The 15,615-nt window shown below is 41.3% G+C and overlaps 1 protein-coding gene across 1 annotated transcript; it reads right to left on the bottom strand.

The window, feature by feature from the left end:
• Window positions 1–1,315: 1,315 nt before the first annotated feature.
• Window positions 1,316–13,877, bottom strand: LOC115406875 (otoferlin). The gene is made up of 41 exons (XM_030117132.1): window positions 13,832–13,877; window positions 13,499–13,625; window positions 13,363–13,417; window positions 13,140–13,271; window positions 12,917–12,979; window positions 12,741–12,825; window positions 12,502–12,661; window positions 12,172–12,358; window positions 11,862–12,048; window positions 11,540–11,763; window positions 11,138–11,246; window positions 10,796–10,973; window positions 10,477–10,597; window positions 10,281–10,381; window positions 10,113–10,203; window positions 9,907–10,023; window positions 9,650–9,802; window positions 9,198–9,387; window positions 8,940–9,064; window positions 8,732–8,866; window positions 7,691–7,852; window positions 7,484–7,603; window positions 7,222–7,383; window positions 6,884–7,046; window positions 6,693–6,766; window positions 6,530–6,556; window positions 6,304–6,435; window positions 6,112–6,178; window positions 5,087–5,175; window positions 4,856–4,993; window positions 4,583–4,714; window positions 4,336–4,463; window positions 4,083–4,253; window positions 3,767–3,927; window positions 3,520–3,662; window positions 3,332–3,420; window positions 3,116–3,214; window positions 2,618–2,859; window positions 2,280–2,458; window positions 2,085–2,185; window positions 1,316–1,507 (listed from the first exon to the last, which is right to left on the bottom strand). Exons 1-41 carry the CDS (start codon window positions 13,875–13,877, stop codon window positions 1,327–1,329), a joined length of 5,346 nt encoding a protein of 1,781 aa, XP_029972992.1. The 3' UTR covers window positions 1,316–1,326.
• Between the last annotated feature and the right edge of the window lie 1,738 nt (window positions 13,878–15,615).

Here is a 15,615-nt window from a genome sequence, read left to right as displayed (position 1 = left end):
AAGAAATTTTATCTTTTTATGCCACGAGCTACCATGTGATGCTGACCGTAGCTCATAAAGTGTGCACAGACATACAGAGTTACACAGACTACTGAAAAGTTTATTATTAACTCAACCACTCAAGTGGTTGAACAATTCACTGAAATTGTGGGTATTTGCCAATTAAATCAAACTGTTAAAAAAGTGTGTTTGAAGTATTAGAAGTGAATGGAAAAGTTAATTTCACCTGGGAAACTTAATGATTCAATATACTTCAGATCGACTGCACTCAAACTATAATATTGTGAACCTTTTTTGTTTTTTTGGGGGGGGGGTTTAGCTCATGTAAAAAAAAAAGCAATCAAAGTCCTACTGTAATGTTTCATAAGATATTTTTTTTCTGGATTTTATTAATCCAAGTCTATAATTTTCACAATTAAAATGTTTAAGGGACTGACTGGACCTATTTAATTTATGTGAGTATAGAAATAACTGACAAAACAATTCACTTTTCACTGACTGTTTTAGATGCATTTGTTTCTAGTAAGTAAAATTTATTGCCACAAGAAAGTGAGAGGATTGAGTGCAAATGGCCTCAGAACATGCACTGAAATGAAACATGCATTCAGTGAAACACTAGAAATATATACATATATTGAAAATGTGATTTCCAGTTGCTCCCATGTCTGCGTTTTTCCCAGTGTTTCTGTTAATCTAGTTAAATGCATAGTGAATAGGATTTTATTTATTTTTTCCTAAAAACACTTGTGATGTTCATTTGCAGATTTAAAACATATCCATTGCTAAATACTTGTGTGGATTTACTTTCAAATCAGAATTTGAGTTCTGATATCTTTGTTTTTTTTTCTGAAATGAAATTAGCATAAAGCATTTTATGCTCTACATTTAAAAAACATATTTCTTTCCTTGTAGCAGGACCTTGAGTTTTATTCGCAGATCTTAAGTTTTTCTCTATGAAGATATTGTAGACACTACTCACTTATCAGGGATGCATTTGGATATATTTGTGTTTCCTGTTTTCATATTTTTCTTACACAAAGAACTTCTTATTGCAATTTGAACACACTTTATGATGCATATACATATTTTGAGACCCAAAATGTGTAAAAATAATCATAAAGTATAGAAAAATAGTTTTTCTTTCACTTGACAAAAAGTATTTATGATGCATGTTGACATTTGATTTGATTACAATGAATATTTCTATTTAAAAATCTATGACTGAGGAGAAAGGGCAGAAGAAAGGTGGTATGAAACAGAGAGAGAAGAAGTCATTTGGTTAGTGAAACTGCTGGAACCTTCTTGCAGAAGTGTCTGAGCAACATCTCAAGCTCCCAGCATTTTCTTGACCATGTAACCAGGCATGCTGTAGAGGAAAAGAGCCAGCATAGCCAGCACCAGGAGTGCAGTGACAATCTTGATGGCCAGCCACTTGTACTGGGTGCAGACCAAGTGTTTTATGGCTTTGAAGGGAGTGAGGAACCACAGAAGGCTGGTGTCTGGACGGCTGGAGGGACAGAAATGTGCACGTTCAGTAATACAGACTTCAATGCAGCGGATCATTCTGTCGTCAGTTTTCACCCGAGTCAAATTTTAATGGAATTGTAGCTGACATTACTGAAACAATGGCAAGGCCAGGTTGGGAAAGAGCTCACAGTCTCTTCAGAGGATGATTCTAGGTAGAAATGTACAAAAGACACAAAGAAACAGCAACTTACCATGTAAAGAAAGAAGATGGAGTCCAGAACTTGACTGAAGTAAATTCATAGAAATGTTTCTCCCCAATTCATCGAATTTCTTTTACAACTTCTTTATTGTTTGTTTATGCAAATTTATTGTTGTTTAGGTTTTTTTCCATTTCATTTTAGCATTTTATTTATTAGAGCTTTTTAAATCAGTGTTAATCTACTTTTGTTGGACTTTCAACAGTTCAACAAGGCATAAGCATGACTGCACCTAAAAAGTAAGAGTCTGTTCTTTGGAGGAGCAACAATAGAAGCTCAGAATAAAACTGGACAATAGGAAAAAAAAAAAAAAAACAAGATTGAAAGAGAAGTCTGGTGATAAGAAAGTGTTCTCCGTACTTGGGTTTCTCCAGAGGTTCTGGTTCGTTTCGTCCTTCACCAACTGGGTTTTTCTCTGCCTCCTCCCCTGTCAGGAGGTGCAGCTCCGCTTCAACTTTTCCCTACAAAATCAAAATGAAGATTCTCAATCATCAGGTGAAAATTCAGCATGTTGGCTGTGTTGGCTTGACTCAAACTGTGCAGTTTCCGACCCACCGTGAGCTCAAACTCATCTTCTTCATTTCTGGCCACAAACGGCCACCATCCTTTGATCCTCTTCTGTTTGAAGATGGAGACCGTGGGCATCTCTGCTTCGTTTGTCACCATCTCAATGGTGCACTGCTTGGAAGTCTTTGCACCGCGAGGGAAGCGGTTCAGATCGAGCTCGATTGCGCCTGTGGAGACATTTTGGAAATGAAATGAAATGCAGCTAAGATTGCACTAAAAAGTAACAAAAACTGACAAAATGATAATAGTTTCTTCTGTTTGGTATTTCTAAACCTTCATTAATCCAGTCTGTAAAATGTAAAATGGCAAAAGATCGACAAAAATACCGAGGAAATCATCTGCAGAGAAATGATCAGCGTCCCAAACTTGGAGGTTAAGTCGAGCAGGGATCTTGTACTCAGTCTCATCCCAGGCAAACATGGACTCTTTCTTTGAGATGACAATCTTTTCCTCCGCCATGAGATAATCGAAGGGGTAGACGAAGCGCCAGTTGAAGTTGCCCTCTCCAGTGATGGAGTGGTAATGGACGTCGGTGTCCTGTTTGTCCTCCTGTTGTCCTTTTAGCCATCTGTTACACAGGGGACAAATGAGGAATCAAGATAACTAGGAACCTGTTTGGATTATTCTGAGACCTAAAACACTGACAGAGGGATTCAGACAAAGAAAAAGAAAGTAAATGAACATCTATCAAATCCATCACAGAACAAATAGTGAGAGGCACACAATCGGAGTCACCATTTAGCCTGAAATAAGTGTGAAATCAGAGTGCCTGAAGAAAAACACACACAAACAGGGAGAAAATTCAAACTGTGACTAATAATTACCCTCGCACAAATATGTCACTGGATTTTTCACCAGTAAAAATGTCGTCATCCTCTAAAACGACCTCATCTGTGTTCCAGATGATCACTCTCAGTTCAAACCTGCACACAGGCAAAAACAGCAAAATATCACAAATGAAACATTAAACTGCTTCAGTGCATTTTCAAAGACATGTATTTCTATTGTGTGTGTGTTTTTTTTTCTTTTCAGACTCATACTTCTTCGGTTTCCTTGGTGAAATGTCAAGTGCAGGACCAGGTGCGGTCATGTCTTTGGGGAACATATCCACCCACAGCTCAATTCTTCCCTATGCGCAATAAGAAATAAGAAAACATAACCTTTTCAATATGAAACCATGCAAGATGTGATCATGACTGAAAAGGAGTAAGTTAATAGTTCCACATACTTGTTCTATTCCTGGTTTATCGGGGTGCAGCAGCGGCCGGGTCTCCACATGCTCGGGAACGAGCTTGCAGCCGACACGTGGGATTTCCTCCCAGTGATTGAGCACAGTCAGCGCGAGGTGTTCATCTGTCTGCTTCTTCAAACCTGACAAACACAACAAAATCCAGTTTCTTGCACAAGGTGTAGTTTGTAGTTTTCTCATAAACAACTGGCTAAATTGGAGTGGGAGGAAAAAAGCCATAAAATACCATTTTCATCTTCTATCTCTGTTGGTGCCATGAAGACACGGTTCTCCACCTTCACTCTTCCTCCGGGGCCATAGTGGGGTCCGTCGAGTTTGCCATCCTTACACAGCTTAGCCAGGATCTGCGTGGGTTTCATCGGGTCTCGCCATACGTTGTAACCATGACTGAGGAAAAAGACCAAACACAATATAAAGCTACCTGAAACTGGATTTGTGAGTGCATAATGTATTTTCCTATTGAAAGAAAAACATGCTGTCAGAGTCTAGTTACCCTACAATCTTCATTACAGGCCAAAAGGAGCTCAGGCTTTGATGCTTACATGGCATAGGCACGCGTGATTCCACATGTGGCCCTGTGTTTGCTGTAGAAGCGATTCTCCAGATCAAGTTTGGTTTCTCCAATCAGATCATCAGTCCCCACCAAATCCCAGTCATAAATTGACACGGTTAGTGTTGAATCCATTGGGAATGTGGCCTCCACGTCGAAAGATCTGAAAACATTCAAAAGATTTATTACAAAAAAAACCTTAAAAGCTCATATAAATGATTATGAAATTTGGTATTTCTCCTTACTTGCCAAACAGGGGATTCAGCTGCTTTGAGATGTAGTTCTCTTTGTCCTTGATCTCCGTTTTTCCCAGTTTGATTGCAATGTAGGGGTCGGCTTTCCCATTGATGTCTGCTGGATGCAGATCGGTCGCCTGTCAAATAAAAACCCAGCATAAGTTCACTTGAGAAAGTGACGTTATTATATGACTTTCCTGGAAGATCCTGCTACACCAACCGGTTCTTAATTTACACCGTCAAACATGCAGCTTACCCTAATGACGTAGATGCGGACGAGGACGTTGATGGGATCGTTGTGAGGAATGTTCTGAAACATTCCCATGTTGGAGTCGAAGCTCGTGTCTCTGGCCATGTCGTCGGACACTTTGTACATACACAACGAACCCTACATTGACAAGTAGACCAAGGAGAGAGTACATATCAGCCTTAAACCCACTGCCTAGAAATGATCACACACCACAGCATCCAAAATGGCACATTTATGTATGAAGTCATGATGATCTTGATATAGTTTCATTGAGCTTACTTTGAATTTTCCAACAATCCTGTCCTCATCCAACACATTCTGGTCATCATCATCACCGCCTTTCCCCCTGAACAGGTTAAAGCTGTGCAGCCAGTCCTCAAAGTTATCAAATTCGTTCTCCAGCTCCTTGGCATACACCTTGTTTGAGAACACACAAGAACTTTGAAATGTGTTTTTCAACCAACAAATGCACGTGTAAAACCGTCTGTGTCTTGTGAATTCAGCTGATACCTTCAGCTCATCCAGTTTTGGCTTTTTCTTTTCAAATGGATCAGCTGCCAGCTTCTTCTTTTCCTTCTTTCCCTTCCCTCTCTTGGTGCCTTTCACAGGAGAGTCATCGGGTTTGATATCTGAGTACAGGTTAGCAGCGAGAACAGAGCACAGAGGGGATGGAGGAGCAGACCACTCGAGACATGAATTCCACATGAAAGTTGCCAAAACCCTTTATAGCAAGCATGCCATTGAATTGTATGCTATTGAAGTATACAGTTCAGTGGAGATACTTGGTCGCGTGATCCTCCAGGCAGGTGTGAAGTCTCAAACTGCAAGACTGAATGCAACATGTAAAGCAGTGTATCCTGCAGCTGCATGACATGCAACATTTCCCCTTTGACAGCCTGAGAGGAAACGCTTCCAGCTTCAAGTCTACTTCATATCAGTAATTCATCAATCTGCATTTGTTTTGTATCTTCATTTATAATGATATCAGTGACAACTTTCATGGTCAGCATACAGCTAATATGCATATATGGGAGAGAGAGAAAAAAAAGCACTTGTCCCACAAATGGAAATTTGGATTCATGTCAGCATCTACATGGAGGCAATCCTGGACTATGAAGGCACTACGAGGTTCACTAATGCACTGTAGGAGAAAACAAAACAGTTAGTAGCTTTATAAAAGGCAGTGGTGCATGCATTTACAGTAATCAACACATTTCTTTACTTATTGAAGACAAAACATTTTATGTCAAAATCTATTGGAATAAAAATCCTTATGGCTTTGTGGTGTCCAATGTGTTTCAATTGTACTAAAAAAAATAGCAACAAAGACTGATCACATAACAGCTTCTTTGTCTGATTTATCAAATTTACGGAACACGTCACACTTTTAAACATCGTAGAGTTCAATGAAAAAAGAAATAACTGCAGACACAATTTCCTTTATGTGAATACTGAGGTAGATGGATGCACAGAAAATTATATGGAGCTTGTAACGCTGTGAAAAACCCTAAATGAAGATTTGTCTTTACCTCCACCGTCTGCGATGTCCATGTCATCTTTGTCCTCTGAGTCAGAGAGAGCGGCCTCTTGAGCCTTGAGAGCCTGCACAAGTGGAAGCGTACTTCAATTACTGAGTGACGCCTAAGCTAATAAAGTTACACAATATTGTAATTCAGCTTGATTTTGTCACTCCAGCTGATATTTCTCAGGAGGCTCATGTCACTCACTTCTGTCAGAGTTTCAATGGAGGCGAAATATTTGGACCACCAGTCCAGCATGCTTTCATCGAGTTCTTCCTCTTCAGGCTCGTCCCCCTTCTTCCTCTTCTTCTTTTTCCCTTTTCCATCCTTATCATCATCCTTTATTTTTTGACATTACAGGTATTTTCAGTGAGGTCTTCTTGATTTTTTTTTTTTTTAATGCAAATGTTAAAAGAATCAGAATCGGACCTACCTCAACTTTGACCACAGCGTCGGAGCACTAAAGAAAAACACCAGACAGCAAAAAAGTGAAATGGTGAGAATATTTGCAAGAACAAATTATAAATCGACATTATCTCAGACGCAGCAATGCATATCTCCATAAGTAACGTGCAAATCTAATACTTCATACTCACAGAGTCTAGTTTGACCACAGTTTCCATCTTCTTGTAAGCAGGCTCAGAATCCAAGCTGACCACAATAATTTCCTCTGAAAGATAAACAGACGTGTAATCTTTACTACTTACAGTACTGTAAGTACCGGTAAATGGCTATTTGTAATTTAAACTACGTGTTTTTCCATTTGCCTCCAGGTGTAGATTCATACCGGTACTGGAGAAGTTGTTGGCCTGCTTGTCTGCTCCTCTGTAGATGAACTTGCGCAGGCTGGTCACGGCGATTGAGCCGACCAAAGTGTAGCGGCCAAAAGCTCTGCAGTCCACCACACGGATGTTCAGTGGAGGGTGGAGCAGCTCATTTTCAGGCAAGTCCTGAGTCAAAAAAAATTATTGAAAAAAAAAAAATCCAACATTCTTTTTAAAAAGTACAATGCTTTGAGAAAATTATTTTTCAACAACTGTTAATGATTTTTGTAAATTATATAGAATAGGAAAAACTAATGCTTTAAATTGAGCAGTGGGAGGAGTAAATGAATAAAGACCGTACCACTTCAAACCACTTGACGAGAGTGCTGAAGTTGGGGTTTTTCTTGTAGTTGGGGATGAGAGCAGACTGGACTCCCTTTCCGGCACATTCGATGTCCACACGAGGGCGATCCACCTGGGCAAGATTCACCCTCTTCAGGTCCCTCAAGCCCCAGAACAAAACCTAAGAGAAAAGAATGGTGGGTGAGTTCAATTCGATTCACAGACATGGCATGCTTTTCTTCTACATTATTTTGAACCATATACTAAGCTGAAGTCTTCACCTCAATCCTGTACTTGCTGAGCACTGGTCTGATGCCGAGTGGTACAGGCAGGATGGGGCCACGGTCCATATCTGTTGGACCGTCTATTGGAGGAAGGTCGGCTTTTCCATTGGGACCGATCTAAGAGAGCGCACGAGGAAGCAGCGTGAGCAGCCGCAGGGATTGGAAGCTCACAAGTGGACGGTGTTAGTACTCTGATGAGTTGACCTGCAGCAGTTCAAAGGCTGCCAGCATTTCCCCGGCGGTGCAGTTCCCACGGTAGATCTGGTAGTACTCCAGCTGAGGAGGGAAGCGCGGGGGGCCGTAGTGCTCGTCCGCCATCTTGACCACGGGCTTAGCAAAAGTTCTGCCCATAAAGTCAGCTTTACCCTGGACACACAATGAAACATGATATTTCATCTGAATATAACCACCCAAGATATATCTTTTTCTTTTTTTTAATTTGCAATAAGTTCATTTGAAGAGGTGATTAGAGAAGTTGGAATACGGTACAATTAGTAATTTTTCTCTTAGGAGGAAGAAACATGGCCCAGGATGCACATGTTTCCAGACAGACTTAAAGAAAAGAACCATAAATAAAAGAGCCCAAAGGAAAGAAAAATAACAAAAATACATCCCCGAATTAACCAGTGAACTGCAAAATAGATTTTAAAAATTCATGAGATAGCTACACATCAAAATGGTGTACAACTTAATCTTTCTTGCAGTTAGTGGTTACAAAGAGTCCAAATTCCTGTTGGTCACATACAAAAAACCCCCACAAAATTTCAGGTAAAGGAATGCAACAGGGATAAGTTGATCAAAGGTCTTTCCATTCATGCTTGTGGAAATGCCTTATCCCTCTTGCATGCCTTTGAGAACAGTCTACTTTGCACGCATTACAGTGCTGCTACAGTACAACAACCCAATCCACACTCTACTTATCCAAAGGGTCATCCCAGACAATGGTGTTATTGTCAGGAGCAAATATAAAACGGTCAGTTAACAAACACGTTAATACAAAGGTGAATGGTATTAGGTAAAACGTAATTGTAAAAAGGCAGTATGATGGACGTATCGCATGCTGGTGTTCGCTGTAATTGACATGTTCATTCTCATATTTCAAGTGAAAGACAGACAAACTGTTGAATTATTCGGCTGACAAAAGATGGAGCAGATAAGAAAGTTGCTGTCTGGTAATTCGAACTGTGAGGGCAGGATTTTCCAAATGGAAACAGGGAGACGTGTTTGTTGCAAAACAACCCTCACCACAGTGTCTTGATCATAGATTTCGATGACGATGATCGGAGGGTCGTCTCTCAGTTCACTGGCCTCTCCAAACAGCTCCACGTTCTCAAAAACCAGCAGCTGGTCCCAGGTGGGGCAGAGAGTCTCAGCCAGCACCTGCAAGAGTGCAAAACATTCAGAACGATCCAGTTTCTTTTCAGCAGGAAGGAGCTTTCACCTCAGTGCTCACCTCAGTGACTTGGCTCTGTGTGGAGAAGAACACTCTTGCAAAGGGATCCGAGAGGCCTGTGCTGTCAGCTGCAAACAGGCTACGGGCCTGGTACATGTGGACCCTCAGCTGGAAGATCTGCTTCACTGCAAACACCATTTATAACACGTCACTCGCATTTGATAGATGTGCAAATCAGAACTAGTTTCACCATGGATGTCTATATAGGAGCTGCATGTGAATTGTGTCTGAGCATACTGAGCAGGATGATCATCTTACTCATGTAGGTGAGGCTGATGGGAGGAGTAGTCGGGAGCCCAGGTCCTTTCGAGAGCCTATTCTCTTCGAATCCATTGGGCAGGCCGTTCAAGTAGTCTTTTCGTTGCTTATTCAGACCCAGCCACAGATAAATCTCGATCTTGGACTGCACTGTCCAACCAGCAGGCCCGAAACCTTTCTTACCAGGGATCTTTATTGGAGAGAAAATAAATCGACTTAGTTCCATTACTGCTGCACAGCAACTGAACAATTATATCACAACATGTTAGGGGACTAATGTACTTTCTTTGTGACCACGATGGAGTGTTCAGGTCAAAACTAAAACTCTGACGACTTCCTACAATGGGAGCGCTGCATGTTCTTCCACTTTACTCTCATTTTGTTGCGTCCTGGTCTTTGATTTGTCTGAGGTGTCTTTGAAAACAAACCTATTTTTCTACGTTACGCCTTACCCTGAGAAAGATTGTTTTGACTTTGCCGCAGTCCTTTCCCCTCTCCTCGTCGGTCCCGGAGAACAGGATGTCTTTGGAGGGAACGCGCGCATAAGCAATACGCTTCCCATTGCTTATCATCCATATGAACACATCGGGAACACTGTGCTGAGGCTGCAACCAAAATCAATTCAGCAAGTTAGACACATCATTCAAATACCTAATTTGTTTAATGTAATCGTGACAAACTGAATTGTTGTTAAAATTGTGATTCTCACTTCGTCAGCCAGGAAGCGCATCTTTGAGAGGAAGTTCTGAGCCAGCTTGAGCTTATCTCTCACGGTGCTTTTCTTCACCTGTGATCTCATGGCCTTCGCTTGCTGACCTATGGTCTCCTGAAACCACACAGCACTCCAGAATTGAGTAAAACATAACAAAACAACTTGAAATATATTTCAAAAAAATGTTTTCACAATCGTCATACCACTTCTGACAAGCACAGCTTCAGTCTCTCCCTGTCGAGTTTGGTCCTGCCCGACTGATTCTGGTCCTTGTTCGCCAGTGACAGAAACTGACTGAAATAGTCAAACCTTGTTCAGACTGGATGTTCAAATCACTTAAGATCAGATACATAAACTTTGGTGAATACAACCTGCATCCCTGGCTGAGCTCTTCCAGGACCCCTCTGAGCCTGCGCTCGGGATAAGCCTTCTCTGTTTTGATGATTTCCTGCACGTCGTTCAATCCGTCTTCCTGTAAAAAGAATCAGTCGTCCAACAAAATCATTACAATTACCCCACTGTCACTTCTGGCTTGACTGACTCCCTCTCCTTAAGTATGTGACTTGCCAGTTTGTCAGCAATATTGTCGATGATGTTGGCGTTGTACAGCCTCCTCCTCTGATCCTGCCACCAGCTCTTGATATAAATACACGGCTTCCTCTCAAAGTACGGCAGGTGGAAGTAATTACTGTGTAATTAAATCATAGTTTCAGTTTTGAATATTAAAATAAATCAACAGAACATTAAAAAAAAAGTCTGTTTTTTTTACATAAAGCAATGAAAATCAATTCAAAAGTGGCTTTAATATAAAGCAAACATTATATCTTAATTTCTGAGATGGGTTTTCTTGCCATCTCGCTCTCCACGATATTATCATTGCCCTGACCGGTCAGTGATGACGGGTTTCATCGGTGGAGTAGTCGCCACCGAGGTCAGGTCTCCGTCGTCGTCGGCCTCCTCCTCACTGGAGTTGTGGATCAGTTCAGTTTCCTCCTCGTCGCCGTCGCCTTTCTTCCCCTTTGTCTTTGGTTTGGCAACCCCGTCAATCTCATTCCCGTAGTAACCTGGCAACCGGGGAAAACTTGGCTTCAGCTGCTTGAAGATGTGAAATCTTCAACTGCTTGCCATCGTGTGAATTACAACAACAAAACGCTCTTTGTGACTTAAACAGAAGGTTCATTCACAGCTAATTTGAACCTACTGCCAGCAGTTTCAGTTCAGTTGTTACCTATGGTGACTTCAAAGTTGATGGGCTTATCGCCAATCTTTCTGTCAATCATTGTTGCCTCCAGAAAAGCTCCAAAGAGGAAAAACTCCTCAACCTTCCCAGTAGCAGCCTGTTGGGAAAAGAAAAAAAGAAGTAATCATGAGAATCTGAAAATAACTGCTGTCACTCACAAACGTTGACAGGTTTTACGTTGTCGTGAGGGGCTGGGTAGAATTTGCAGAGTGACTTACTCTGTCTACCAACAAAAAAGAAGCTCCGTTATTGCAAACAGCTGTTAATAATGCAGTAGAGGAGCTAAATTAAGGCTATTAATAATTCATAACTGCAGGAGCACAATGACCTGTCAGCGGGGGGAAACAATTGGCTTATTCTGTATGGACGTTCCTCCTGCCAGGGACCTACCTCTGAGATATTGGGTACCCCCTCCACCTGCACCTCTGTGGAGCAGGAAATGTCCGGTGAGGAGGTGTCCAGGATCTCCACGCCCAGGCTGATGAGTAAACGGGCCCTGAAGGACACGCCCTCCCCCAGCCCTTCGTTTAGCTCCTGGTACTCGTCCATCAGCGTGTAGGTGCGAGTGGAGCCGTACATGTTGACCCAGGCGGGTCCAAGAGTGGGAAGGAAACCTGACGAAAAGAAGAAAAACTCACGTTTGCTTTCTTATATCACTAACATCACAGCCCTTCGGTTCTGGTATAAAGTGAAATAGTAAATAAAAAGTCACCTTTGTCCCCATCATTGGAAATCTTGCGCAGGTCCAGGAAGTGCGTTCCCAAAGCAACATCGTTCACTTTGTCTGAGTCGCGGATCTGGAGCTTCATGCGTTTGCACAGCGGCGGGAACATCTCGGTGAACACAATTTGCTCATTCCAGATGGGCTCATAGCAGCTCTTCTGAACTGATGTCTTCCCCTGAAATTACAAAATTACAAAAACACAACAAGGGAGTGCAATTCATATCTTGACTGCTTCAAGAAGAATTAGCTTCAAAGACATGCGATGGATGAATATTTGTATCCAATGTCAAATGGTCACCTTCTGTCCTGCAAACTGAACTTGGACATAAGGATCGATCAGGTCTTTATTTTCTCCTATGAAGGCCTTTTTCACGTTGGCCATAATGCTGGTGTTCATTCTGGGGAGTCCTTCAGCTCTGTAGATCTTCAGGTAGTAACGAGCCCACTGTCGCTCTGCAGGCACTCCCTCTGGGATCAGGAGATTCCTGAAACAGGAGCATGTTTTTTTTTTTTTTTTTTTTAAGCAAGTCTTTTGTGTCAGTTAAGGATTTTGTGTCTAAATAGTTGCAGACTGTGTTCTGAATTTTTTTCCCTGTTTGATGGCATTTTATAGCTGGGTTATACTCGCCCCTCTATGTCGTCTTCGTCAGATTCGTTTGCTTTGTGTGGAGTTTTTATAGTGTCTCCTTTCGCCACCACAGCGACGTCACATTTGATGTAGCCTTTACACCCGGCTGTGATGTCGTCGGGGTCGGACAGCAGAGCCCATTTGTGATAAAACTGATGCTCTGCAAGACAGTAACAGAAATGTAGGTGGTGTACCCAGTGGAGCAATAATACCGATGCAGATGCTTATTGACTTTTTACCCGGCTGAGAGTAGATGGTCCCAACATCCAGCTTAAAAGTGCCGACCAGGGTTCCACTTCGCAGAAGATTTTTGGAGTGAATCACCTGAATGTTGATTCGGGAAATCAAACACTCAGACACTTGCAAAGTGACCACAGATGGTTCGATATTCTTTGTTGAATCTTTTAAAACTTACAGACAGCTTCAGGATTTTGTCAAACATAACGTCTGGAGGGACGTGGAAGTCAAACACAAAATACTGGAAAAGAAAATTATTTAGAATATAAGCATTAACTTTCCATATAGTTTATAAATAGATTTATCTTTATTGTAATCCGGCTTAAGCCCAGAATCAAGTTTCCCCATCAATTATGAATATTTAAAGAAATCCTGGTAGATATTATTTGCTGTAATTGCACCTCGTTGTAATATGGGCAGTTGGTGGATTCCTTCATTGAAGTGTACTTCTTATCTTCGCCGATCTCCACACAGACCATGGGATCCATGTTCAATCCCACCAGCTGTCTGGCTTCAATCACCGTCACACTGACCTGAAACCCGGTGACGGATCGATGTCAGTGTTCGAGAGGCTTACTGATTTACACCAGGCAGAGAAAAAAAACTGTAACAACTCTCCCTTACTTGGTAATCAACCGGCCTTCCTGAACTCGGCTCCATCTTGATATCTGGCTTTGACCTGCGAGACATTGAGGAGTCCGGATTATGAACAATTCAAACGATTCAAACGGAGACAGAAGCAGAGTGGAAACGTGCTCGCCTCTTATTGGAGACGTTGGTGGTGACGGCTGTGACTGAGGCCAGAGAAATGGTGTCCGGGTCGGGGCCTCCTCCCATGAACATGCCCTGACGGTCCAGGTTTTCCGTCTCCAGAATCGCTGGCTCATCTGAGGAGGACGTCGAAAACAATAAACTATCTGTACCTGTAATATGGCAGCATACTTTATAAAACCCTCTGACAGATGATTTTGACAAAAATCTACACTGTGATCACTGTGTCAGTATCATAAGACAAAGTAGCCTGAAACAGGTAATAAGTTTGTTGCGTTCTTAATTTATTCTCAATTAATCATCTTGGTTGATCGGTCGATACCTCCATTTTTGTCCTCCTTGTGTCCGCGGTGCTTACTGCGCTTCATGGTTCAAAACAATCCTCTGTGCTCTGTGAAAGAAATTTAATGTCGTGTTTAATACATTCGCACTTTCAGGATGACTACATAAAGATGCTGCATGAAAAGCGACATATTCCTATTTTCATTTAATTAAACATTTTGAAAAAAAGCACATTAACTTAATCATCCATGCATGACCAACACACAGAACACAATAGGTGGCCAATTGCTTTTACTTATTAGGATCATTTAAAAGATTTAGTGAAGAATTACTGAATGCCGAAACACATAGCTTAGCAGAAATTTCACCACATAATTGCCACAACAAAGCAAATGCCACAGCAGGTACGCTCTCATTGTCAGAGGTGTCAGTGTGCTACCACACCCTGGATTAGCTTTTAAAAGATCTCCTAAATTATTTAAATCGGCTGACCTTAATACCTCAATTGAAGAGGATACATTTCACACTCATTGTGGAAAAATAATACATCTCAAATAATTAATCTGCAGAAATTAATCAGCAAAGTGTTGTATCTATGACTGCATGGTAAAGGCGACTAATTTCATGAGATACTGATTTTTTGCAATAAATAATTATTTACGCAAACCACTTTTTTTTATAAGTGGCTGCAGCACTTTCCCACATGCTTTGATCAGTTTCTTCACATTTTTAGAGCTTAAAATAATGGAAAAAAAAGAGAAAACAAATCCAATGTGTTTCATTGCATGCTCCATAGTACCCAAAATTAGTTTCAAACTTACAATACAAATTCTCTCTAAATCAATCTGAGCTCAATTTTCCAACAAAACAACAAAAATGTTCTGAGAATGATAATAACCAATACACAAACAATCAGAACAGCAAACATTGAATGTAATATTCTGAAAAGTTAAAAAAAAAAAACTCTCCAAAACAGCTTAACAGACCAGATAACTGAAATCAAACTCAGTCATCCCAGAAAGCCTTCGAGCACACTGCAAAACACGAAGACGGGAAAATACAAGTCTTACTTGTTGCATTTGATCTCTGCTTGACGTGCTGTTACTAAGGAATTGAAACAGTTTGATTATACATACCATGCAAGAAAAATGATTCTCTTGTCTCCGTCCTCAACGCAGTTCCAGGAAGTTTCCTTTTGGGAAAAACACCAGTCGAACTTCGTTGAATTTTTTTTTTTCACCCACTAGAACTCAAAGAAACGCTACATCAACATTTTGCACTTTTACACAGCGCTAAGAATAAGGCCACAAAGTAAAGTTGTAAGGAAAAGAGTTGGGTTTGTCCAAGTCTGGAGTTGGGCTGGAGTGATGTGATACACCAATGAATAGTGCATGAGTGTTGAACCTGAGACTGGTAACTATAACTAGGGGCTGCTGAGAGACGTCACTGTGAGCAGAGTCTGCCAATCCACACAGGCCCTCAACAGGAAAATAAATATGTGTAAGACATTAAAAGAAAGCAGCATTTTGTGTCCAAGATGTTATTTGTTATTGTACTTTTTTTTTTTTTTTTTGGTGGGGGAGGGAGGGGGGGGAAAAACACACTCTTTTACACCTCTCTTATGTCTGAGAGGCTTCTGGTACTCCACTTCTGTGTGGTTGCCAGTTGATGTGAGATATTTTGACTTCAGGTTCTGTGGGACACTGTGAAGGACACACTGCTTTGACTGGGGCTGACTGGAATCGTAAACTTTCATCTGAGGAACAACAGATGCTTTTCTTGTGACGACTGTACATTTGACTTGGGGTTTTATCCGGAGTGGCA

Source organism: Salarias fasciatus, chromosome 19, assembly GCF_902148845.1.
Source record: "Salarias fasciatus chromosome 19, fSalaFa1.1, whole genome shotgun sequence".
Taxonomy (NCBI): domain Eukaryota; kingdom Metazoa; phylum Chordata; class Actinopteri; order Blenniiformes; family Blenniidae; genus Salarias; species Salarias fasciatus.
Note: the sequence above shows the minus strand (reverse complement) of the source record. Positions and strands in the feature narration are given on the sequence as shown.

Bases quoted from the DNA above. Each gene is read 5' to 3' on its own strand.
- LOC115406875 (XM_030117132.1), bottom strand. From the start codon at position 13,877: ATGAAGCGCAGTAAGCACCGCGGACACAAGGAGGACAAAAATGGAG. The intron at 12,359-12,501 runs GCGAGTATAACC...CTCCTGTTTCAG, and splicing joins GACGAAGACGACATAGAGGG to GAATCTCCTGATCCCAGAGG. The intron at 1,508-2,084 runs GTACGGAGAACA...CTGTCCCTCCAG, and splicing joins GAACCTCTGGAGAAACCCAA to CCGTCCAGACACCAGCCTTC.